The sequence below is a fragment of the Myripristis murdjan genome, chromosome 1, assembly GCF_902150065.1.
Source record: "Myripristis murdjan chromosome 1, fMyrMur1.1, whole genome shotgun sequence".
NCBI classification, from domain to species: Eukaryota; Metazoa; Chordata; class Actinopteri; order Holocentriformes; family Holocentridae; genus Myripristis; species Myripristis murdjan.
In genome coordinates, this window is record NC_043980.1 from 15,720,927 (window position 1) to 15,745,416 (window position 24,490).

The 24,490-nt window shown below is 42.9% G+C and overlaps 1 protein-coding gene across 9 annotated transcripts in view; it reads left to right on the forward strand.

Annotated features, from left to right (window-relative positions):
• Positions 1-2,006: 2,006 nt before the first annotated feature.
• Positions 2,007-24,490, forward strand: part of nfixa (nuclear factor I/Xa) — a 118,085-nt gene continuing 95,601 nt past the window's right edge. For 6 of the 9 annotated variants that reach the window (XM_030051232.1, XM_030051295.1, XM_030051285.1 and 3 more), the window contains exons 1-2: positions 2,007-3,080; positions 10,490-10,573. In XM_030051232.1, coding sequence (XP_029907092.1) covers positions 3,078-3,080; positions 10,490-10,573 — 87 coding nt within the window. In that variant the 5' untranslated portion in view covers positions 2,007-3,077. Of the gene's footprint in view, positions 3,081-10,489; positions 10,574-14,833; positions 15,020-24,490 lie in introns of those variants that run through there. The other 3 variants (XM_030051306.1, XM_030051328.1, XM_030051248.1) reach the window with 3 other exon arrangements.

The following is a 24,490-nucleotide window of genomic DNA, read 5'->3' on the forward strand; positions in this document are numbered from 1 at the left end:
TAGTGTTCAGTGGTTGTTTGCTCATCATATTTCTGACTATATTACAAAAATGTCATGCAGTGCTTTGGGAATTTTTGATTGTCATCTTTAGATTTGTGTTTCCACACAGGCCTCGTGGTGACCAGACAGAGAAAAGCTGACCTGAAGGTAAAGTAAGCTAAAGTTTGTCGTTTTTGCTCTTGCCTCCCCTGTAGCCAGCTGCACAATACAGTGTGGATTTCACATTATGCTAAAAGACTAATAACAGGCGAAGTGACAGGAACAGTAATGGACCTCCACGTTAAACAGGGTGTAATACTCTAATAATGACTCCTACAAAAGAATAACTTTCATCCCTCTGCTTTTGACTGGTGTGACTGAAGGTGCCCACATTACCTCAAAAGGTTTTATAATCCCAGAGCTTCAAGTGTCGCCCCTTGCCGAGACTGCCTTTCCTGCTCAATTGAATGATCTAAATTGGGTTGAAACAACTTAAATCACAATTCAATTATGTATAAATAATTTATGCGGCCAAATGTGTTGGGAGGTCAGCATTAAATTATTGATGATCCGTCATGTTGGAGGAATGTCATTAGAATTCTGATTTAAGAAGGACGGATAACGACACACGGACAGAAAGACAAAGGGCTTTACTGTAAAAAGGTCTTTTTATTATGAAAAGGTGAATCAGCAAAACTAGATTCAGCCCTCGATATAGGCCTACTTTTTGTTTATCTGGCTTCATGTATCCTAAACTTTTTGACTATTTGTTATTCAAAGACACAATTTTGAAAGATAAGTGTAGGCCTACAGACAGGAAAAAAAACATCCTCACCACAGTTTTGTGATTTAAAAAAAAGTCTAAATGCAAAGAATATCATTCAGCATTTCATAGCAAAATTATAAATAAAATGAAAAAGTTGCTCTATACGTGGTTTATGTTTCTTGGGTTGGGTGGAATCACTCTGACTGCTGCTGCGTTGGGGGAGATTTTTTTCCTTGTGCCACTGCCATGTCCTTTATACGCACCGTGGCCTGTGGAGCAACCGTTTATTTAGCTCACACAAGTTCATTCATACCACAATGATTTTTCTAAAGCTTGTTATGATACAACAGAGATATTTAATGCATAGTTTAGATACGCGCAAAGACACCTGTTCTTAATTGATTCAGGAAACGCTGACATTTTAAACTTCCCCTTCGGCCTTTTCCATAAGTAATCACTCTGCATCTCCAGACCTGATTTATTCTTGTCTCTGTGTTTTCTTGGATGGATCTACTGGTCCTGGCTGCTGATGAAGGCCTCTTGTCTCCAACTAGCTCGGAGCACTCTTTTAAGAAGTCATTTTTGTGCAAAGAAGTTATTCTCCCAAAGTCGCATCCTTTACAAGCCTTCAGTCGTATTATATCTTGTTGCTTCACCGCAACCAGACTGCTGGAGAGTGTCGTGACAGCAAATCCAGGTGAATGAACTCTAAGTGTATAAGCCTGCCATAATACTTCCCAAATTTAACTGTTTCTATAACAGCTGCCACCGTTATGCCTAAAGCCAGTATTAACAGAAAACCATAATAATTATGCATCTCTCAGTGCTGCTGCCAGGACCGTCATTTCTCTATAAGTTATGATATGTCTGCCACCCCAAAAAAGTTTTCAAACCAGCGTGTATCCACTAACTTTCTGTTTATGTAGTGGAGCAATGACTGATAACTGATAACACTACATTCTTATCTGGCGGTCTGATAGATGATAATGGGAACATCAGCCTCTTTTTAAAATTAATGCCAAAAATAAAAGATCTTTGGTTTGATCCGTTCGGACGATTAAAAAAACTGCTGCGATGAAATTCCGACCCACTTCGGCCAAGCCCTGCCGAGCTCAGTTGAAACCACTGAATTCTCCCACTGGTTTCTACAGGCGGTAAATACTGTAGGAGCCGGTGCAGCCTAATCCCCGCCGTCCGTGATTTAGCCCCTGGTCCTCCTAATGCTCCTAAAACCCCAGCTGCTCCCCTGGCCGCTCCGCTCTCTCCGCGACAGCCTGCACACCGCTCGCGTTATTAATAATTCACCAACTCGACGCTGCCGGCTGAAGCACCGGCCCCCACCTTCATAGTAAACAATTGCCCTAATTTTGGGTCTAGTATCATTTTGTGCGTGTAAACAGGGTGCAGCGTGGTGAGGTGAGCTCTTTTGTGGCTGATTTTGTTTTTGGGGAGGGAGGTCGACTATCTGTCGTCGCTGTCGGAGCGCACGGAGATCTTCCATTTTACGCACCGAGGCACCCAGAGCTCCGCTGAAGCCCAGACCGGCTGTGTGTAGGCATTCTGCTATCGGCAAAGCTATAGCGATTTGAAGAACCAAACGCAAGCTGCTCTTTCATCTCGTCAGCTTTGAGGAGGAGGCGGCGAGGGACCAGGGGTGTCCCCCCGTGTGAGTGTGTATGTGTGTGTATGCGTGCGTGCGTGTGTGTGTGTGTCTGCGTGTATGTGTGTGTCTATTTGGAACAAGAGAGGAGAGAGAGAGAGAGAGAGATACGAGGGTAAAACAGAACGGACGCACGGCGCAGGAGAGATCCGCTTTTGGACACGTTTTGGAGACAGAAGCTGCCCGGCTGCGACGGCTGCACACGGAAGAAATAATATAAACAAAACTTACTTTCTTCTCACTCCCCCGTCCATTGATTTTTAAAATTACTATTTCGGGGGCAGTTTTGGCCTCTCCCAATCTGTTGGACAAGTTTGGCCGCTGAAGGACGCACCTCGGGACTTTGACGCAGACGTCTCCCCGACTTCTTGCTGCTGGACATGGGCGCATCTGAGGCCAAACGCCCCGAACAACAGCGGTAGACGGAGGGCTCGGAGCTACTGTCCTCTTTTTCTCCCATCTCTTGCAGAGTGGACCCACTTTTGAGAGAGCGTTTTTTTTCTTTCTGGGCCTAAGGCCGACTCGTTTAAAGGTCCTTTTTTTGCTTCCGGCAACAGCGAAGAGACCAAGTCGTCCTCCCTCAGCCCTCACTCCCTCTCTCACTTTTTTGGAAGCTGAACTTTTAAAGGAAAATGGGGCATTGAGAGGGTTGGCAAATCTCCCCACGCTATAATGGTACGTGCTGTGTAACTCAATAGTTCCCCTCCTCTGAGTCTATAGGTTGAAATCTGTAGGACTGAGAAGAAACCGAACATTATGTGTGTTTTTGTGGCTTCTGTTAAACTCTGCAGGTTAATTGTTTCTTTTTAACTGATGAGCGGCTTGGTGTGTGCAGCCCGTGCCGAGGCACTTGGCATCTATAGGTGTGAGGCGAAATGCACAGCAACGCAGCACACCTGAGTGCGCGCACACGTGTATGTGCGTGAGAGAGAGAGAGAGAGAGAGAGAGAGAGAGAGAGAGAGAGAGAGAGAGAGAGAGAGAAATGTATCTTACTAATTGCATCCTTTCGTAAGGAATTATTTAGGCTCACATGATAACCACAATTTGCAAAAAAAAAAAAAAAAAAAAAAAAATCAAAACATTCAACCTGCTGATATTCCCCACAAATCAATCATCCGTGTTTTCATGCAGGTCTAGATCACAAAGTTAAATGTATTATATTTTTTATTAACAACAGTTCTCCTCTTCGACTTCTTATTTACGTCCTCAGGCAGAAACAGCTGGGCCACTTTATAGTTATTTACGACTCTGGAATAACATAAAATTCATCACTTGTCTTATATAATGTAAATTACCCTCACTGATGGGTTAACAATATGCAGGCCTAATTGATTGCAGAAGCTTACGAGTGGCCCTATAGAAGCCGGGTTGACAAAGTGGAGGCTGTTCTTTCCTCGCTGCTCAGATCAAACAGAATAATACACAAGCGACGACAGCCTGCTTTGTCGTTGTGGAGAGGCCCGTTGACAGAGCAGCACAGGACAATGAGGGTGGTATTTTTTGTCGTTTTTGACAGCACACATTGTATACCCTAAAAGTAGGAGTATTTCGCAGGGCTGCTGCACCGTCCTCCAGCTCGCCTCCTCGGCTTGTCTCTTCCCCCTCTTCCCCTCCGTCTGTGGCGGCTGCTTTTTTGTCAATGGGCACTTACTTCATTTGCGTAGTTGATGACACTTTATAGCGACGACAAGGGGGTGGGGAGGTGAGGTTACACACAAACCGCCTTTGTGCCCCCGTAACATGTGTTGTGAATGCTTATAGACAGCATCATGAATACTGCACCTCATAGTGTTTGATTTCATCACGCATGCTTGGAAATCAAAAGTAAGATCTCTGGCTGGATGATGATGATGAAATTAACAGGATCCTTAAAAATCCTGTTTGCTGGTATTTAATTGTTATGCCTATTTACTTTCAAGGTATTATTTTAAAATTGTTCTTTTTTATTGCATTGTTATCAGGCTGCAAGACAAGGTGTTACTACTCACTCTTGCTCTCTGGTATTGTGATGATTAGCATTAAAATAACAGTGTAATTATAAAAGTCATAGCTTTTCTAAATTTAACCCTCACCCACTATATAATTATTTATTATGATAAAGCCAAGAAATAAGAGTGTGTTGTACATACTAATTCACAGCCTTGATTTGCTTGTGAGGAGATACCTCTTTGAATATTTTAGGGTGGTGATGGGCAATTTTTGTAGCAAATTAGATATGTGAAACTCCCAGCAGCAGGCTACTAAGTGTGACATATGGCCAAAAATTAATTAAAACGTTGATTGGCAAAAAGACAGTCCTATAAAGCAACAATGTGGAGGTAACTCTCTGCGCTGTGCTGCACTGCTCTTACACAGAAGCAGCAGCTTTATAGCCGAATACAGGTTGGGATTAGGAATCCATGTGTTTACCCCTTATTTGAAATGAGGGTTTCAACTGAAAATAAAATTCTAATCAATTATAATGACTTAAATAATAGCTGGTTGTTATTTTAAAATGAAAAAACCAAACAAACAAACAAGGAAAAACTATTTCCAGTGGTTTATTTACTACACACAATCCAGTGTGAAAGCCATGCAGCCTGCTTATACATGGCTGTCACCAGCCAACTTACCGGACCAGTTTGATTTCTGTCCCCCAGAGGAATTAAACACTACCCATGCACATTGTAATCAGTATGACGTTAGTGTACAGGTTTTATATGTTAGAAATATTTGTGTCACAAAAAATTCCCAGCCTCATTATGAAATCACCTGCGGAAAAATGCCTAGCCTGATGTAACAGCCTACTACCTGCAAAAAAAAAGCTCAAAATGCAGCTCAAAATGTCAAATTACAGGCTACAATGTCAAATTATTTGATGTGAATTGTCCAAACTGGCAATTATGGCAATTATGTGTCTATATTTCTTAAGAGCAATGTAATATTAAATGCACCATTAGACAATTGTCCATAATTGGCAATGATATTAGAATCCTCATTTTGTTTTGATTGTGGGCCTATAATTTCACAGTTGGTTGCGTTGCGGTTGTTGCTGAGAAGACCTGCCAACCACAGAACCTGTCAATCAAATAAAGGCCAAGACTGTTATTGGTGCCAAACTGGGAGGTGGGCGTGAACCCTGTTATACTATTATCTGAATTTTTAGAGTACACTTTTAGTTTGGTTGGAAGTGGGCGAGATATTTGAAATGTGCTCGACACTCTGCCTCATTGAGTCATTTGTGTGTGTGTGTGTGTGTGTGTGTGTGTGTGTGTGTGTGTGTGTGTGTGCACATTTTGTAATGTAACTCTATGCTTCCCGGTCTTTGTGGTAAACTCTGCAGTATTAGAACCATAACCGCAAGAAATCTCCCCATGGATCAGTCCTTGTGTGACACAAAGGGTTGATTGTACCAGCCCAAACCTCATTGTTAAATGCACTTAGCCAGTGCGGCTAGGCTTTTACTGAATGTGGTTTGGCTATTAAACGGGTCTGAATAAGGATCCATGTAGGAACAGAGCTTCAGTGGCATTGGGTTACCGACTGTACCGAGGCAGCATATGATGCAAGCAGTGTGGCATCAAAATATTATAGCCTGGAAAGTACAGTGTTACAATTGGCGTGGCATTAGCCAAAAGCTATAGTCTTTGGCCTCGCCTGTCGCGCAAGATCAGTTGTTGGCAGGCAAGGTGCCAGGCCGAAGGAATCTTGGGGTGTGTCACACTGTACATCTCTGCACAAACTTGTTCCCCTGTAACAGTTTTGATGAAAGGATTTATATTCGATGTTGAGACGAGCAAGCCATTGTTCGATTGGCATAGTTTCACACCTACACTCCTGTCACTTAGGCATTCACCAGTTCCAACTCACCCGGTTGGTTGTGAATGGGCACCTGGATTCACACCGCACAAACACACACCCTTGAATTTCTTGCATGCGCTGCGTGTTTTCTGCTGAAATAATCCGAAATTATTTTACACTCCTACCTCCTGCGGTCCTGTCTCGTCAAAAGAAGCTGTTCACACCTTGGTGTGCCGCATGCCTTATCCAAATCCCACTGTTTACTGTAAAACACTACTGCACAATTAAGCCAAATGCAATCTTCAGCACTCCATCTTGGCTGTACTTCTGACCCAACAAAACCTTTAAGACCCAAGTGGAGTGAAATAATTAGCCCCACTCTGCTCAGCGATCCATCTATCCTTCTCTTTTTATGCAAACCCCCCATTTTCTCTCTTTCTTTCTTATTCTCCCTGTCTCCCTTCACCCCCCTGAGATGGCAGTGTGAAAAATCACATTTTTCCAACATTTCTCCCCGAGGTAGCTCTGGCAGGGACTCACACGGCGGCCATTTCTGCCTTTCATACACCCCTCACACACCATGGAACAGATCGCCGGTGCGGCCCGGCATCTTTGAAGTGGCTGCCATCTCACGCAGGTTGGCTGGACTCTCTTCTCTCTCCCCCACCTCCCCCACCCCCCATTTTTATTCTGTGCCTTAAACTTGGCAGTGTTATTCCCAGCCACCAAATCATGATGATAAAAAAAATACATATTTAAAAAAAACAACAATGGCGGTGATAATAATTATGGTTGTTAGTGAGGGACTGTCAGTGGTGACAGTGGTTGTGGCTGATGATTGTGCTGCAGCCAGAATAACTGGTTTCTGGAAAAGAGGAGAGTACTGCACCAGGTGTGTGAGTGGTGTATGTTCTTGTGTGACTTGTGTGGATGGTGTGTGTGTGTGTGTGTGTGTGTGTTTGTAAGTGTGAAAGAAAGAGAGGGAGAGAAAGAAGGATCATTGATATGTTGCCATTCATATGCTTTAAAATGGAGCCATCTGAGAACAAATTCCACCATCAGGGCCTTTCATACGCAAAGCTCTGTGGAGGTGCGTGCATGTGTGTGTGTGTGTGTGCGTGTGTGTGTGTGTGTGTGTGTGTGTGTGTGTGTGTGCGTGCATGCGCGTGTGCGTGCAAGCACTTGTGAGTGTGTGTGCTAGTGTGTGAGCAGGTTTTCGGAGATCTCACCTCCAAAGAATTTGGCCATATGGTCGACAACACATATACTCAGAGAGGGAGAGAGCGAGATAGAGAGTGAGCCAAGGAAAGACTGTGTGAGAGAGTAAGCGAGAAGTGAAAGAGAGGAGTCTTCCTTTGTCAGTGGAGGCAGCAGGAAGGCAGTTTATTGGAGCTCCAATAAAATAAATCCTATACCCCTACCTTAGATCAGATGGCTGAGACAAAAAAACCTCCATCACATCCCCTGCATATTTGTGGAGTGGGAAAATCTGTCTCAATTAACACATTTGCATTGGGCGATGATGGACTCCAAATAGGTCACTGACTCAGTCTCCCGCCTCGAAATCTTCCCTCTAAAATGTTAATTAAGGAGGGCTTTGAGATTTTTTCGCTCAGGGCTGGCCATATGGGCTGGGCATATGTTCTGTATATATAGTACAATATATAATTCATACACTGCTGCAGGAGAGAGTGTTTGGGGGCCTGGAGTTTTTTCGGGTTTACTACAAAGGGAGTCAGTATGTTCTCGCCTCCCCAGTGGCAGGTACAGAGTTTAGCCTATTCATTACCTTCATGTTATTCACTGTTGCACAATGGGATTGTGGTTCATCAACACCTGTTTCTTTGGCTGATGAGATAAAGAGGGCATTTAAATTCCTCTTTGCTGGTTGGTTAATATGAAATGAGAGCAAATTTTCCATTGTTAGAATAGGGTTGTTCTGTGTGTTTTCCATCGCTTCAAAGAGCTGCTCAAGTCAGGTTGTACGATCTGTAATTAGTTGATATAAAAGGTCTATCTGTGTGAGATGGTATACAAAAGCCCACTCATGTATGAAGATATTCTTTATAGTCGGTATGTCACATCACCACTCGCACACACAAACAGACATACACACACACACACACTCTCCCAGTTGAACCAGTTGTCCCAATGCCATCCATCCAGACACCCATTCACCAGTAAAATGAGGCAGTGGCAGCCAATGAAAACAGCCCTTTCCCACCCGCAGCTTTTTGGGTCTGGCTCAACCAATCGGATGAGGCCTGCTAGTGCACCTGACTTTGTTTCTGGCCCAGGACAGCCAATCACAGCGGCTCCAGCACACCTGATGCATTGTGGTCTGCTAGTAGTCAGCGGGATCGCGCTGAGGCGGACCCCCACACAGGTGCCGTGGATCCAGGCCATTATTAGGACCGCCGGCCAATCAGACACACCGTCACGCTATCAAACACATGTGGCTTGGCAGACTTAGTGTGTTCGCATTTTGCCTTGTGTGTTTGTGTGTATGTCTGCATGTGTGCGCATGTGTGGGTCTATGTAAGTCTGCTCCCCTATCCCACAATGCTTTGCTGTCTTATCAGCAGGCCCGTGCACCTCTCTCTCTCCTTTCCTGGCTTCATCCTCCTCTTCCAACTCAACAATGGGCACAGTGTGCCCCCTTGAGAAGCTGGAGGCCTCGGCAGTAAAAATAAAAATTAAAAAAAAAAAAAAAAAACAATTAAAAACAAGAGGAAAAAAAACATGTTTATGGGCTAATAAATATGATTAGAAATCGCACAATTGCAGAAAAATGTAAGGTTTGCGGGCGCAGATTATCCATAATGAAAAGCTGAGGGGGGAGAGAGAGAGGGGGAGAGAGGGAGAAAGAGAAAGAGAGTTAGCCGTACAGACCTCTCATTGCGAAGGATATGAATAGCCTTTGTTTTCACCACAACTCAGGGCTGTGTGGTCTGCCAACGTCTGGCTCTTATTATGGGGTTTGTGTCTGTGTGTCTGCGCAAGTGGCATGCACGTGTGCGTTGGTGTGTGCGTGCACTTGCGTATGTTGATGTGTGCTGTATGCGAGAGGAGGCACACACAGGCGTGTAAAAATAGATATATGTGCAGGTGATTATATTTTCAAGAGGCTGACACTATACGTGTGTGCATTTAAATGGTTCCACACACCAGGTACTCTCTCTCTCTCTCTATGCCTTTTTTCACTTAATAAATGTGGCATGGGGTCTTGGGCTGGCACAAGCTTGTGTGCGCACTTTTCTATCCGTGAAAGTTGTGAAATGAAATAGGATTTCACAGAACGGCACAGCGGCTGTGGGATTTGGGCTCCCGTCGGCTAAGTAGAGTGGGTTAGGTTGATCCAATCAACGGCAGAACTGCAAGGAGAGCCCATTTCACAGCTCCGGGCCCTGCCAGAACCCTGCCTGCCTGCCTGCCTGCTTGACTTAGAATACAAATGAAGCCCCCTGAATACACACGCACACACACACACACATACACACACATGCACACATGCACACACTGCTACTTACAGGCAGTCTAACTGGGGATGTATGGTGCAGGAGTTGCTGGCAAACACCGCTCCTGTCCAAACTAACTCTTTTTGTGTGGAAATGAAACCAGGTGCTAGGTGCTGTTTTATATCCAGCGGGATGAGGAGCGCTGCTTTTGAGAACGTCCCCTATACAGATAAATGCTATTTAAGGTTGGCCCATGCTGACCCACCGCAAAGAGAGGGAAAGAAAATACATTTTCATTCAGGCCTGTTAGATGACGTGATTAGTATTGAATGTTCTCTTGGATTTCTTGTGGTTTTCCGAATTTTATGAAAATACAAAAGGCTGTTTTTAAACGGCTTTATCCTTTTAGACCTGCAATCAGTGCAGTGACTTTAAATGCGCTTTAATATTTTTCCCCCAAATGTTATGAAAAAAAATGTCTAATAAAATATTCAAATATTGTATTTCCAAAATATATAGCAAATCAATAAAAAAAGCTTTTACTTTTATAGCTTCTACAGTTTCCTCTAAAGTAATTTTAACTTCATTGTGCTTGTAATCTTTTTATTATTATTATTATTATTATTATTATTATTATTATTCATACATGTCATGCTTCCACACAATCAGTAAATTACTAAACAATGGGATTTCTGGTGGGGTCAAAGTGATTAAGAAGCATCACTATATTTAGTGGCATAATCACTATGCAAATAAATAAACAATTTAAGTAATTGAATTTTATTTACTTTGCCTCTGTAAATAATAATGCTTATTTATTTGTTTTGTTGTTGTTTTTTTTCCAGGCTACCGACACCTACCTGGTGAATGACGATCCTTCTAGAGGTCCAGGAATGCCCGAATGTTTCCTAGTGTCTGATACCTACAGGGTATATGTACACACACACACACACACACACACACACACACACACACAAATCACATTTCCAGATTAATTTCCTTGACACATAAATGAGCCCAGTCTTTACCAAAATAAACTCTTTTTTTCTTCATAGAGATTTGCTACAGTCTGAGAGAGGAGGGGATACAGTGTGCAGAAGACAGTGCAGTGTTGATTTAATAATTTAATTTAAGAATAATTAGATGCTACAGTAGGTTAGGCACAAAGTGAAGATGTTAAGCACTCTATAATCTGTGTTCTTCAGCTTTGTGGAGTGGCAGTTCTATGCTTAATATGTGTCCAGGAACAATCCATTCTTAAGAGTTTGCCCATTAATATGCCCATACACATACACATACACATACACATGCCCATATATATATACATATACTGTAAATGCTTTATATAACACTGTTGTCATTCATGCCCTAAAATTCATTCCTGATCATCAGTGTGCTGCTGTGATATGTGGCGCCACTGTCCTACAAATATATCTACAAAATATCAGAATTGTAAGAATTGAGAGAAACTGATTGATTACCAATTGACACTCATGCATTTTTACAGAGTTAATTTATACTTGGCAGTGGTTGGTCTTAGTTGCAGGGTCAGGAAACATTTTCTTCATGCAGAGGAGAATGGCTAGAGTCAGTTACAATTTTTTTTTTTTTTTTTTTTAAATCGTAATTATATGACTTGTGCAGGCACTGCGTGCCATGCATGCTCTCCTGCGATCGTGTTTATCTTTGGAGAGGAAAAAAAAAAGCAGATGGCCTTTCAGTTGGAGGTTATAGGTAGCTTTCAGACTGCTTGCAGAGTAGCTCTTTTGGCCCGTTTAATGTAATCTAACATGTTATGTTCAGTGAATAATTTGAAGATGATATGAGCAAGAAAAAAAATCAATTTATATACATTTTGTTGACACAGTATACAAACACTGTAGGAGCTCACTAATCCGGTCCCCTCAGAGTAAGAAGTGTGAGCTGCTATTGCAAACAGCAAACACATAAAAAAGCAGCAGGCATTACACACTGCACTACATACAATCAGAAGGCAAACAGATCCATAGAGTCTCATGGATCCAAATTGTGTATGATATGCTTGTTAGCCATAAGTGCCAGTCAGCCATTTCTTTATGACTGCATATGCCTGTATACATATGACTGCATACTCTCTCCCAGAGCACACACAAACAGCTTACTCAAACAATATTTACATTGTACAGTGTAGTAGACGGTACAGTTACACACATTTTCCAGCCGCATATTTCTTGCCTTTTGAAAAAGCAGCCTCCAACCACCTGTCTCACACATTTAGCATGCTAATGGCAGTATCAGTATGCTACATCACTTTCAATATTTAATGGCTTAGCCACAGGCAATGGTAAACAGCAAGTATGGGTACTGCAGTGTGTCAATGGGAGACCGCAACACGCTAACTTTAGACACACCATATGGTTTTCCCATGTGCTTTTTAATGGCAGATTTAGTCTCAGAAACCACTAAAAACCCTCAGCGCTCGGGGAGTTTTCATAGGTGATGGTCAAATAGGAATGTTTGATCGCAGCTTTGCACGGGGCAGAATGGAAGTTTGGTCGACTCAAGTGAAAACGCAGCTTCAGTGTCTTGTGACTCCCGTGGTTGCTATAGTTTGCTTGTTACGTCCGAGCAGGCGCCTGTGTTGAATACTGAGATGGACATCGCTGCTCAGACTGTAGCCAGAGACAAAGATGGCCAGTAAGACAGACTGGCTAAAAAGATTGTGTGTGAACAGCAGAAGGTTATAATGCAGAGAAAAGGAAAATAGAAAGGTCGCAACACAGAGCCACTAGCTGAGAAAGAGAGAGGGAGAAAGGGATCACACAAAGACTTTGGGGCTTGGGCCTGTGCCGTGCTGGGGTGTGGTTTGGAACGGGGAGAAGGGGAAATAAGGGAAATAAGGGAAGGAATAGACGATTTCTTTACTGACTGCACTCTTTTGCACTTTTAATTTGTATCTTTCCTTCTTTTCCTCTGGTTGGTTGTCCTTGTCTTTGTTTAACCTAATGTATCACAGGATATGTATGTATGTGTATGTGTGTGCATGTTTGTAGTGTGTGTGTGTGTGTGTGTGTGTGTGTGTGTGTGTGTGTGTGTGTGTATTTGTGTGTATTTGTGCAAGTATCCTACATACAACTGAGGTCTCGTAAAGCTGCACAGCCTCATATCCCCCGAAAAACTTGGCGCTCAAGCTCCGGTGTGACTTCACCCCCAAAACCGCACCCCTGCACAATCACACACACACACACACACACACACTTTTTGTATGATTCAAACGCAGCAACCCCCAAACTGCCCTCTCAGACAAATGCACACCTATAGAATTGGATTCACGCAGAGACATGCACACTTAGACGCTTGCAAACACATGGGTGCATGCACACACACACACATGTATGCACACACACACACACACACACACACACACACACACACTTTCTCTCACACAAATGCAAAATGCTGGGGCTTATGTATAATTGCAGGCACTCTGCCTGCATATATGAGTTTGATTAGGCTAAGGAGCAGGGAGCGGGTGAGGATAAAGCCAAGCCTGATTAGAAACAGAGTGTGTTGCTTCCATACAACAGGAGTCACAATGAAACTTGTTTAGTAGCACTTTGTTCAAGTTCAAGAATCGTTTTTCTCTTTGAACGAGAGCATATAGAACTTGATATATCCATGGTGCATCCCAAAATATTACATTAGTGCAGTCAGTAAGTATTTTTACACTTTGTTGTGGCAAAGGTTGTCAGAGTCCAGGGTCGCCTGCAGTTCCTCGTAAGCATCCGAGAGGAACTGCTGGAACTGAGAAAATTTTAATGCTATAGTTATTGTTAGAACAGTGTGATCGTAGTTAAGACAACTCAGAGGTGTTTCCTCGACCCAATCAGTTGTCTAATGGGGTCCTCAGTCCTGAGCTGCAAACGTTGGGCCTCCTGTCCACCAGAGACACAGTAAAATGTGGCTAAATACACACTTTGTATTACAGATGCATTGGAGTTTTTATTATATAAGATCAGGATAGTGCCTCCTCCAGTCAAGCCATCACTTGCTTGAATATGTTCATGTATGCACCCTCCAGTTGATGGATTGAGTTTCTGCCAAAAGTGAACCTTTTAAATGAACCTTTGTTCCTATGTGTTTGGTCACACTGGAGCAAAATGGGTCTGGTATGCAGTCGGTGTAATGTGAAAGCTGAGGATTTTTTTTTCCTAAGGAAATCCTGCCTCTCCAGAATCTGTGTATCCTGTAGGCTATTTGTAATTTGCACCAAAATACATTTTATTCTATTGTTTAAAAAATGTCAATGCTAAAAAATATATATAAACACGTTTTTTCTACAGATATATCTAAAATGAACCCCCATTTGAATATTATAAGTCTATAATCATAACTACTATATTGATGAAAAAATACCGTTAAGAATGATGAGATCACTATGGACTCAATATATTTTACCACAAACACACTTTATGTCCCTATAGTGATTTTAGGCCTGTGGTGATTTTATTTCTTAATTTTCATTTATTTGTAAATACACTGGGTCGCACTATTACAGGGCACAAAAGTTAGGCAGGTAATTGTTAAATGGATCGATTTATAAGTTTGAGCCTTGGTTTGCTCACAGGCTATAGGCTATGCAAACAGAGATAGATAGATAGATAGATAGATAGATAGATAGATAGATAGATAGTCTGTCGGAATTTATTTTATTACATAAGCGTGATATTTGGTGAAAAATGAATAAGTTTTCTGTTGACTGCTGCAGGAGGGGAGATTGACGCAGCAGTCGCTCCCTTACGAAAAATACCTACAGTGATCCTGTAATCCTGTGATGAATTTCAGAGGAAGAACTGTCGGCTACTCAAATGCTGCCACATCAAACTATATGCCAAGTCCTGTATGAATATTGTAGGAGTTACAAAATACTGTAAAATACGATAAAGTCGCTGTAAACTCATCACCGAGTACCACGGGCGCTCTATAAGACCCTATAGGAATATCATAAAAAATACCAGTTGATTCGTTGTTCGGGCTTTTAAGCGAAAATTGAACTTTTTTTCAGCTGGTCGCCAGAAACAATGAGCCGATCATAACTTCATATAGAGGTTCGCGTTAATCTGAGAAGGAAAAGAGGGAGGGAGGGAGAGATAGAGAGAGGTAGAGAGAAAGAGGGAGGGAGAGAGAGCGAGCGAGCGAGCGAGAGAGAGCAGCAAAACTTTCCCCTAAAGTTAGTGCAGAGCTTTCACTGTGAGTGAGGCGGGGTTACAGCCTGGACTGAGCCACAGCGGCTTTGCAATGCGGCACCGCAGCGAACCTCCATCCAACTTTATCATCAACAACTCCAATTTTCATCTCTAGAAATAACCATGTACTCCCCTTACTGCTTGACACAGGTAAAAATCAGCGTTTTTTCACTATTTGCTTCCTTGCTTTTCCGGTTTAGTGCGCCTCCGGCTTGTTTCTACTGTAGGCGATGTGGTTATAGTGTAGTGTTATCCGCCGTGCCGCTGCTTGTCATTTGTTGCGTTTTAGGACCTTTTTCAGCTCTCCACTCTTTTCCCCGATAGTGTTTAACCTCTCCCTCTCTCCCTCTCCCTGCTCCCTCTCTCTCTCTTCTCTCTCTCTCTCTCTCCCCCTTTCTTTTTAATGGCACTCCTCCAACAGGCTTTCTTGCGCGTCTCATTGCGCATGGTTTGGAGAGAAAATGGCGCTTCTCCCAAATCTATTTTATATAAAAACGGAGGTTGGAGAAAGGGGAAGAAAGACTCGCTGCCCTGACATTTACCAAATAATTACAATTACCCTGAAGCTATAATCGGCTTATTGACAAATATAACAAACAGCGGATCGAGTTCTAATACGGCGTGTTGAACTCGTCCTTTTTTTCTTTCTTTTTTTTTTTTTTTTTAATATCGAGGGAGGTTTCTAACTTGTGGCTGTTATCGAGGTTTGCTGTCCTTCAGCTGTGGTCGGCGCTGGGGGCCTTTAGGGCCACCGTGCACACATTTTAACATTTACCCCGTGATGTTTATTCTAATTTAACGGGACCAATGCTTTATTTTGAAATACAATTAAGTTTTATCACGCATTTTTTTTTAGGACGAGTTAGTGGATAGTGGGCGTGTGTTGCGTTGGAGCTGTTTGCTTGCTGTTTACTTAATCACAAAATACACTTGACCTATTAGACCTATCAGGTGTTACAAAGCTTTATTACACAGCAAACAGATTAAATTGCCTGGATGATGTAGTTATTTTTATTTGAAGGCTCCATCCATTTTTTGCAATTCTCGCTTTATCCCATGCGTAATTTCAGAGACCGTTTGGGCTGCAGTCCCACATACATGTTGTGCACAGGTTACACAGAGCAAATGAGTGTTTCACTGAGCTTTTTGCTGTCCTAAAATATTAACTTGGATGTTCACCTATTTTTTTACTCACTGGGTGGGAGGATATTGTCAAACGTGACCTGTTACAGCTCACGGGGTTACCCAGTGCAAATTTGGCATTCACTGTCACTCAAATTTGGACTAAATAGACTTCAAGATTGAAAAACTGGTGTTTTAGTGTGTTTGTATTTTTTTCTGTGAAATATAAGTGGCCTAGAAATAATGGTTCAGAGGCTAATCCCTGCACAAGAAAATATTGGGCCACTTGACCTTTGTTGAGCCTAACACTGTTTTGAGACATAGACTGGTATTATTTCTCAATGGTATTTCATTTAATCACCGCCAAAATATTCTTTATGTGATGAATGAAGCCTTATTTCAGTGAGCAAATACTTTTATCTTTAAATTGATCAACCTAAGCCAGAACAGCAAAGGTCACTCTAGTTTCAAATGGCCGGTTCCTCTTTTGCTTCACTTTTATTTATGAATAGATATTCGAATCAGGTATTTTAAGGGTTAATTTATATACAGTTGAATTTACTAAACACATTTAGGCCGGTTGTTGCAGAGTTAACAGGATCAGAGAAAGTGTACAGTCGCGCCGAGCTTCAGCTGTGGGCCGCCGCAGCTCTGTGCCTCAGCCGCCGGCCTCATCTCATCAGACGATTTGAAAGTCCCTTTTATGTCTCAAAAGTTTAACTCTTAAAACTATTTTATGTTTTCTTTTTTCCTATATTGTCTGTTTTCTATATTTGCCAATAAGCAGTAGGTTTACTGGTTTCCTGTATGTCACCTTCAAGTCAAGGGCTTTTATGACCCCTGTAAATAGGGAATTTAATTTCTTCTGAACTACAGTATTATTACATGCATTTTTATTTTTTCTTACATTTTAGGTCATTTGCATTTTTTTCTTGCATTTTAGGTCACTTATTTAGCTTCATAGGCATAACTGATCAGTGTTGAGACTGAGAGGTCAAGGCCCACGGCCTTGCTGTAAGTGCGTAGCACTGGGAAAATAGGAGAAAACGCATTGCACTATCAAGGTCGGGCCTGTATACTTTTTTTTGTTAAGTTAATGTCAGAGCTTCATAAATGTTATGGAACACATAAATTGCAATCATTCCTTTCCTTAAACAGAACAAGCTTGACAAGCTCCGTGGAAAACATGAGTCCCTCTCAGCACTCCGACCCAGACCTCAGTGTTTTCTCTAACAGCATCTATATTATAGCTGTCAGAAACAGGACAACTGCACTCCTCTGGGTCTGCTCCCTTTTATACGGGTAAAAGATGTATTTAGCTCCGTCAATTATTGTAGTTAACCCATTGCCGTAAAATAGGCTGCATCAGAAATAAAAAGGCCTATCTAGTTACTTTACTTAAAAATGATGGAGTTCCCCTTTTCTTATTTTTGTTTCTTCTTATTTTGTTGCTGTTGTCGCCCTTACTGGCGTAAGTGGGTTTAAAATATTAAGGGAGACATTTTCTAATCAATAGCCTGTTTGATTTTCTCCCCAAAACAAGTTAGGCAGCCCTCTGCATATTTAGTAGATACATTTCCCAGCCTGGTGGTATGAGGCATCGAGTCCGCATCGAGTTTCCTTTTTCTTTCCATTAATTAAAATTAATTGGCAGCAGATCCTCTCACATGAGCGCCGCATGGACGCATGCTGTCCATATGCGCAATACATATTGATCTGCTTAGGCTGCTGTTATTACGTCTCATGCTCCTAATGACGGATATTAACCGCAGCTGATTTGTTTTCATTTCTGTCCTTAAGACTTTTCCTTTTGCATTTGTGTTATGCCACTAATAGCTCACTCAAAACTCACTTGGGCTGTTTAAATTCGTGCATCATATTTGTGGGTATTAAGTATGGAATGTGACGCCGCCACTCCGCTTTACACTTGCAGGCTAATTGTAAGTTGAGTTGAAGTTCTCCTCCATTCTCACCAATGATTTGTGCGTCTTTTTTTTTTTTTTTTTTTTTTTTAAGATTGTTTTTTGGGGTGTTTGGTTTGTTTTCTGTGCCGCGCTTGGATGTCTGTGCGTGTGTCCACACCCGAAAATGAGAGACATTCTGACATGCATTGCATTCATATATTTTTGTCCCATGGCTCAATTAGGACTTTGCTCTTCTCTCTAAATCATGTAAATTATTCACAAATCAGAGAAAACATGCAAAACTGGTAGCAAGTGTAAACAATCTACAATGCATTATTAATGCTGATAAAAGCTTTGCTGGAATGGCCTGGTAGGTGACGGACCCCGCTCAGCCAAAACGGTGCGTTTTGCCAAACAGCACCGGGAGATTTTTACGGGCTACATGGCAAGGTTTCACATCCCTGGGACGGAAGTGCATTTGCATAAAGTTTTAATGCGGTTTGAAGGTCGCGGAGGCGTCGTTAATTAAAACTTTTATGTGCTGCGTTTTGATATCAATTATTTCAGACTCCAGTTAAAGTCCCGCTTATCCAAATGAGATGTGGGCTGTTACTATACGTGGAGTGCGTCTTTGGTTGGGGCTTTGCCTTCACAAACACTGCCAACTTCTGAAGCTCGCTGCAAACTCAGAGATGTTTAACACTTTCTCTCCCGCACAGTTCACATGCAAAAATCCATTTTTATCGTTTCAGTCCTTTTCATAACAGCTTCATGTCCAATTATTTACACAACTAAAGTGTTTTTAGATTTGGAGATCAGATGAATGGTTGAAATTCACTCAGCCGCACGGATTGGCAAGGCACATGAAAGCAGTGTAGCTATAGATACTGTAGCCATAGCCGAGTTGAAAACCATGTAGTCCTCGTGAGTTTTTGTAGTCAGTATCTTTAGTGATAGAGATGAAGGTAATTATCATTTCTGCAAAACAGGCTTTGTGTTTCAGTGCATAAGCAGAGGCATAAAGTCTGTCACAGGATGTGTGGAACCAGTGCAGGCAGTTTGTATTTAACCCTCTATTACCCCGAATATCATCTAAACCAAACCATTCTTTCATTCCATATTGGATCATTTCATTTTCATGTCTTCCTGTTTTGACTCTTTGTAGTTTTAGTCACTCTGTGAAGTCACCAGTGTTGATTCGTTTTAGATTAAAACTCATATCAGGCATTCAAGGCTTAAGTCTGCACCAGGCTGCCAAGCTTGTGTGTATGTTTGCGTGTGTGTGTGTGTATTCATGCTTTATTGCAGCCATGCGAGTGTGTGTTTGTGTGTGCATACATATGTGTGTGTTTGTTATATTCCTGTCCCGTTTTGGCCCAGTGGCTCTCCTGCGTCAGTTCTAGGTTTTGGTTTCACTGGGACCGGACGGTGGAGGCCATGGTGCTGGTGTAAGCTGAGGTGGGCCCGCCTGATCTGGTAACATACCAAGCCTTACCGGCGTCACTTTCCACCTCGTACACACACACATACACACACACACACAGACCAGTTACAGAGAGGTGAGGATTACACACACACATACGCACGTCCTCACATGCTCTTAGCTGTTAGGTCCAGTGCAAAGAGGTGAAAACAGGCCTAGGTTTGCTTGTAGTGGACAGGAGAGTGAAGCGCCAACTGTGCCAGGGTGCCAGGCAGGCAGGGAGGCAGTGGGTAGCGGGCAGAGCCCAGGGGTACATTGTGTTCTTTTTACTTATTCATCCTTTCTGCTGGAGGCAGAGCGGGTCCACCTTACACTGCTTGGCCCATAGTGAGAGCTGAGAGGCAGAGATGGAGGGACGGGAAGAACGAAAAAAGTGCTGGGAAATAACACAACATGTCAGACCTGAGTAAAATAGTGTCTGAGTAGAAAAAAAAAATCCAAGTGCGAGAGGTACTTATGTATTTATGTAATTTGCGCAGGATGTGTTGACTCTTGAGGCTTTTAAAATGCTGGACACCATAAGCTCGAAGTTCACCTCATCTAGTTCAAATATTTGAAATCACATATTGTGCCTCTTGTTTGGTCTGCGTGTGTGTTTGGCTGCACTATGATGTGTGTGTGTGTGTGCATGTATTTAGATTTAGATGTGTGTGCATAGAGAAAATTTTAATTTAAATGTATAGCCTTGCACAGATTTGCTACTGAAGTGCTCTTTGATATTGAAGTAACATGTATTTATTTTTGCAGTCCTTTGTTGCAGCAACCCAAGCAAGGGAGCTTGTACCATGGACAGTCCTTCTGTGTGTGTGTGTGTGTGTGTGTGTGTGTGAGTGTGTGAGTGTGTGTTTCTTGGAGGTGGGTTCAATCCAGCTCTGCTCATCCCTTATCTGTGCAGTCTTCCTGACTGCCCATGGAAAATGGATTTATCATGCTTTACTGAGGCAATTGGCACCACAGGATAATAGGTGGCTGTCCCCTGGATGGTTGCATGAGTGTGTGTGTGTGCGTGTGTTTGCATGTGTGTGTTTATGGGGGTATACGTGTGTGTGTGTGTGTGTACTTGTGTGTGTGTGCGTGTGTATGTGTGTGAGTGTGTCTACCCCCTGTTTTCTGCCTCCTAGTGTGGATTAGGTTTAGGCTGATCTGTGGCCAGTGGTAGCAGGCAGCCCCCATAGCAGTCTTATGGTGGTCTGTGATATAGCTGAGGCTACCAAGCCATACGGCACACACATGTACGTGTACACATACACACGCACACACGCTCATTTGCAATCTGACAGAACACTTGTGCATATTATAGATAGATAGATCGACGTGATTCAGGAGCGGTGGAGGTGATCACTTCATTGTGCAGAGCGGTCAATACTGAGATCATCTCCCTCAGTTAAGTCTATACAAACATGAAAGTGGAATCTTCTCGCTAAATACACCCAATATCCTCCGTCACCTCTTAGACTATTGATAATCTGCACAAAGTTTTTGTTGACTGACACGGTGATCGCGGTCCAGCACGAGTTCATTTTAACAGAGAGTAAAAATGAGGTACCTTGTGGCTGACAAGGCTTTGCATTTTTCTCTGTAGACTAGAATTTCATGTATTTTTTTTAAATCATCACGCCACGTTTGAGAACGTAAACACAACAGCTAGAAGATTATAGTGATGAACCCACACTGGTAACATGAAGAACTCCACAAACTCAAGAAGCGAAGGATGAAAAGATACCAGGACGGGAGCCGGTGAATGGGGCTGTTTTTTGTAGGGACAGACTCCCCTTCATCTTCGCCCTGCTCCTCTTCCTCCGCCCTCCTCCACCTCCCCAATTAGCTCCCTTTAAAAGGGGAGTAACGGTTAGCGAGGGATCTGCATTGTTCGAGGATGAGCTTCTGTTGTTGTTGTTGTTGTTGTTTGTCTCTCTGTCCCTCTCTCGCTCTCTTTCTCCTCTCCCCTCCTCCATCGCCTGGTGTGTATTTCGTTCTTTTTGGTTTTCTCAGCGGCTTTTTTGTGGGGGTAACCCCATTGAATAGGACAATGCAGCCTAGCGTGAAATTAAAGCTCTTAGTTACTTTGGAGTTGCTCAAAAGAGGATTTTACACATGCATGCATTCATACACCCTCCCATACGCTATAGATATAGCTAATTAGAGGAAGTAGACCCTATGTCGAGCATCAAGGGCCCAATTAAAAGAGTAGGGGGAACCTCAGTGCGCAAGATCTAGGCCAAAGCTGCAACGTGAATACGGTTCTATGCCTTGTGTGTGAACAGTATGTCTGCCTTCTTAATCCAGCTGAGTGAATATGGTGAAGAGTGATATAAGAAATTCAAGGGGTTTATTAATATATGCATGTCACGTACTTGGTAAGTAAATCAAGAAGCAGTTGGATTGATCATCCTGACAGGCAAGCGTCTGATTCAAGACAGATTGGGCCGCTGTTGCTGACTCTTCCAAGTCTCGCTTTGGAAGTAGTCTCCACTGAAATGCCTCCTATGCATGCACATCAGAGCTTTTTTTTTTGCCATTCGCGTCAAAGGCGTTTATTTGTGCAATTTGTCATTGCAACAGAGAATTGTGATGACGGTTAAAGTTCGTATGCTTTAGAGAATAAGAGCAAAAAGTGTAGTTTTGGCCTCTACAGTAACCGATGATGATGATTATTATTAATATTATGCATATGTGGGCAAACCCACTGGTTGGATTGTGTCAATACATCTCCAGTGTGCCATGATCACAGTCGATGAGAATGCATTGGATCCTCAGCCAGGGTGTCCTGCTGTGGTGAATGACTAGCAAAGGTCGTTTATTTTTGCCCCGTATATGTGTGTGTGTGTGTGTGTTGCTTGTGTGTGTGTGTGCGTGCGTGCATGTGTGCGCATGCATGCGAATACATGCTTGTGTGAGTATGTATATGTTTATTTGTGAGTTTGCCTGGGTTTGTGTTATGTGTGCTTGTATTTGTGTGTGTGTGTGTGTGTGTGTGTGTGTGTGTGTGTGTTTGTGTGTGTGTGTGTGGCAGAGGCACACCAATATAGAGCAGCAGCAGCCCACACCGCCTGAGGGAGGGATAGCTGAAATATCCAACAGACCTAAAAACATATCCGATACTTAGGAATTGGCTTGTACAAATGCACTAACAATCTTTCAGCTACCATGCAACAATAATTTCTCTACTCCCAGTACTCTCTCTCTCTCTCTCTCTCTCTCTCTCTCTCTCTTTCTCACACACACACACACACACACACACACACACACACACATATACACATAGAACACACTTTCCTTTGGCTCTATTTCCTCAGTGTACTGGCCGTAGAGGCCTGCAGTCCCAGCTAGGCAGCCAGTGAATCCAGTCAGTGAGTCAGACTTTGTGGAACAAAGTGTGCTGCTCTCTGATCCCTGCTCTCTCTCTCTCTCTCTCTCTCCCTCACTCTGTCTCGCTCTCTCCTGCAGAGGAGAGCGCTGGCAGCTTGCCAGTGGTGGAAAAATCTATAAGCCATTGCGTAACATACCATATCTTTACCTTGCATGAACCCAGCACAAGATCCACAGCTGTGTGAGTGCACAAAGAGAGAGAGGGAGGCCTGCACGGAAAGACATTATGTATGTGTGTTCAGTGTATGTATGTGTGTGTGTGTGTGTGTGTGTGTGTGTGTGTGTGTGTCTGAGAGAGAGAGAGCAGACAGAGAGGGACTTCTTTGTGGCTAGTTTGCAGTGCAGACCCTCATATAAACAGTATCACACCACTTTGATCAAACGCTGCTGACAGAATATTTTTCTAAGCAGACTGTGTGGAGTCCCAGTCACTTTGAAGAGTGTCATGCCAGGAGAAGAGTTAAGCTAAGGCCATTTACAATTTATCTGTTTTTCTGCAGCGTGAGACTTTAAAAATGGAAATCAAATTAACTTTATGTTTTGTTTTAATGACGCAAACTCCATGGCAACCCCACTGCGCTGTGCTTCCAACCCCGGTGGCGTAAATTATACTCATTTCTGGCGTCGTTTGTCCGCCATGCATCTCCTCGGAATGGAAATGAGCGTGCTGAGCCACAGGCTGAGCGGCTACCAGACTTTTCATGTAGCGCTAGCTTGACACGTCGGCACGTCGGGATCCGTCTTTGTGGTAGCGAGGTGTGATACAAGTACAGGCCTCTCCCGCGGTGTCCGTCTCCACCTGAGGCTTCATTTAGTACTGCAAGTGTCTGTGCTGCTGGGGGAGGGAGGGGAATGTTTTTATTAGATAGCTTTATGGTGGGCCTTAGTCACTGACCTTTGATAGTTTCTAGTGAGAGTGTTTTGATACACTGCAAGTTCATAGATATCGTCTTTGTAGCTACTCTTATCACACACACACACAAACACACACACACACATATCTGTTGATCAACACATGGCCTCAGTCCCGCCAATGAAATAGCAGATAGATGCAGGCAAGAGTGGCAGTTTATTTCTTCTTCATGTCCCTCTTTGATAATTTTCAGTGAGATTAAATGCCAGCCACTGACTAATCAGATTTTGTCTTTGCTAATATGGCCCACTCAGCCAAAGATGATGGCCATCAGAAAATCACATGGATGAACTGATTCATTTTTGATGGTGGCGATTATTATTAAATGGCCTGTAATGAGGGCTGATAATCCCCATATGCAGCAGGGCACCACGCATTCACCGGCAGGCAAATTGTTGTTTTGAATGCGCAGCTGAAACGCAAAACACATACAGATGTGTGCGAAGCAAAACGGCTTAAAACCGCTAACTCAATCGAGATCCCTTCCATTGTTTTAGTGCGTACTCTTTCTTAATTTGACCGGTTCTCCCATGGAAATTTTTCAACACACATGCAACTGTTCAGCACAGACGTCCAGATTAAACTCATTTGGCTCCCTCCCCCTCACCTACACAGCGTTAAGGGTCAAACTGTGTTAGTGTGGTGGCGGCGGTTTGGGTCCAGGGGGGTGACAGCTGTATTTGGGAGGTAGCTAGTAGCTACATTATGGTGGGTGGGATAAGATACATGTGTGTGTGCGTGTGTCTGTGCTCGCTTGATGTCTGTGTGTATACTTTGTGACTGTGTGTGAGGCTGACTGCTGATATGTTTGTGTTTATTGACTCAAAGAG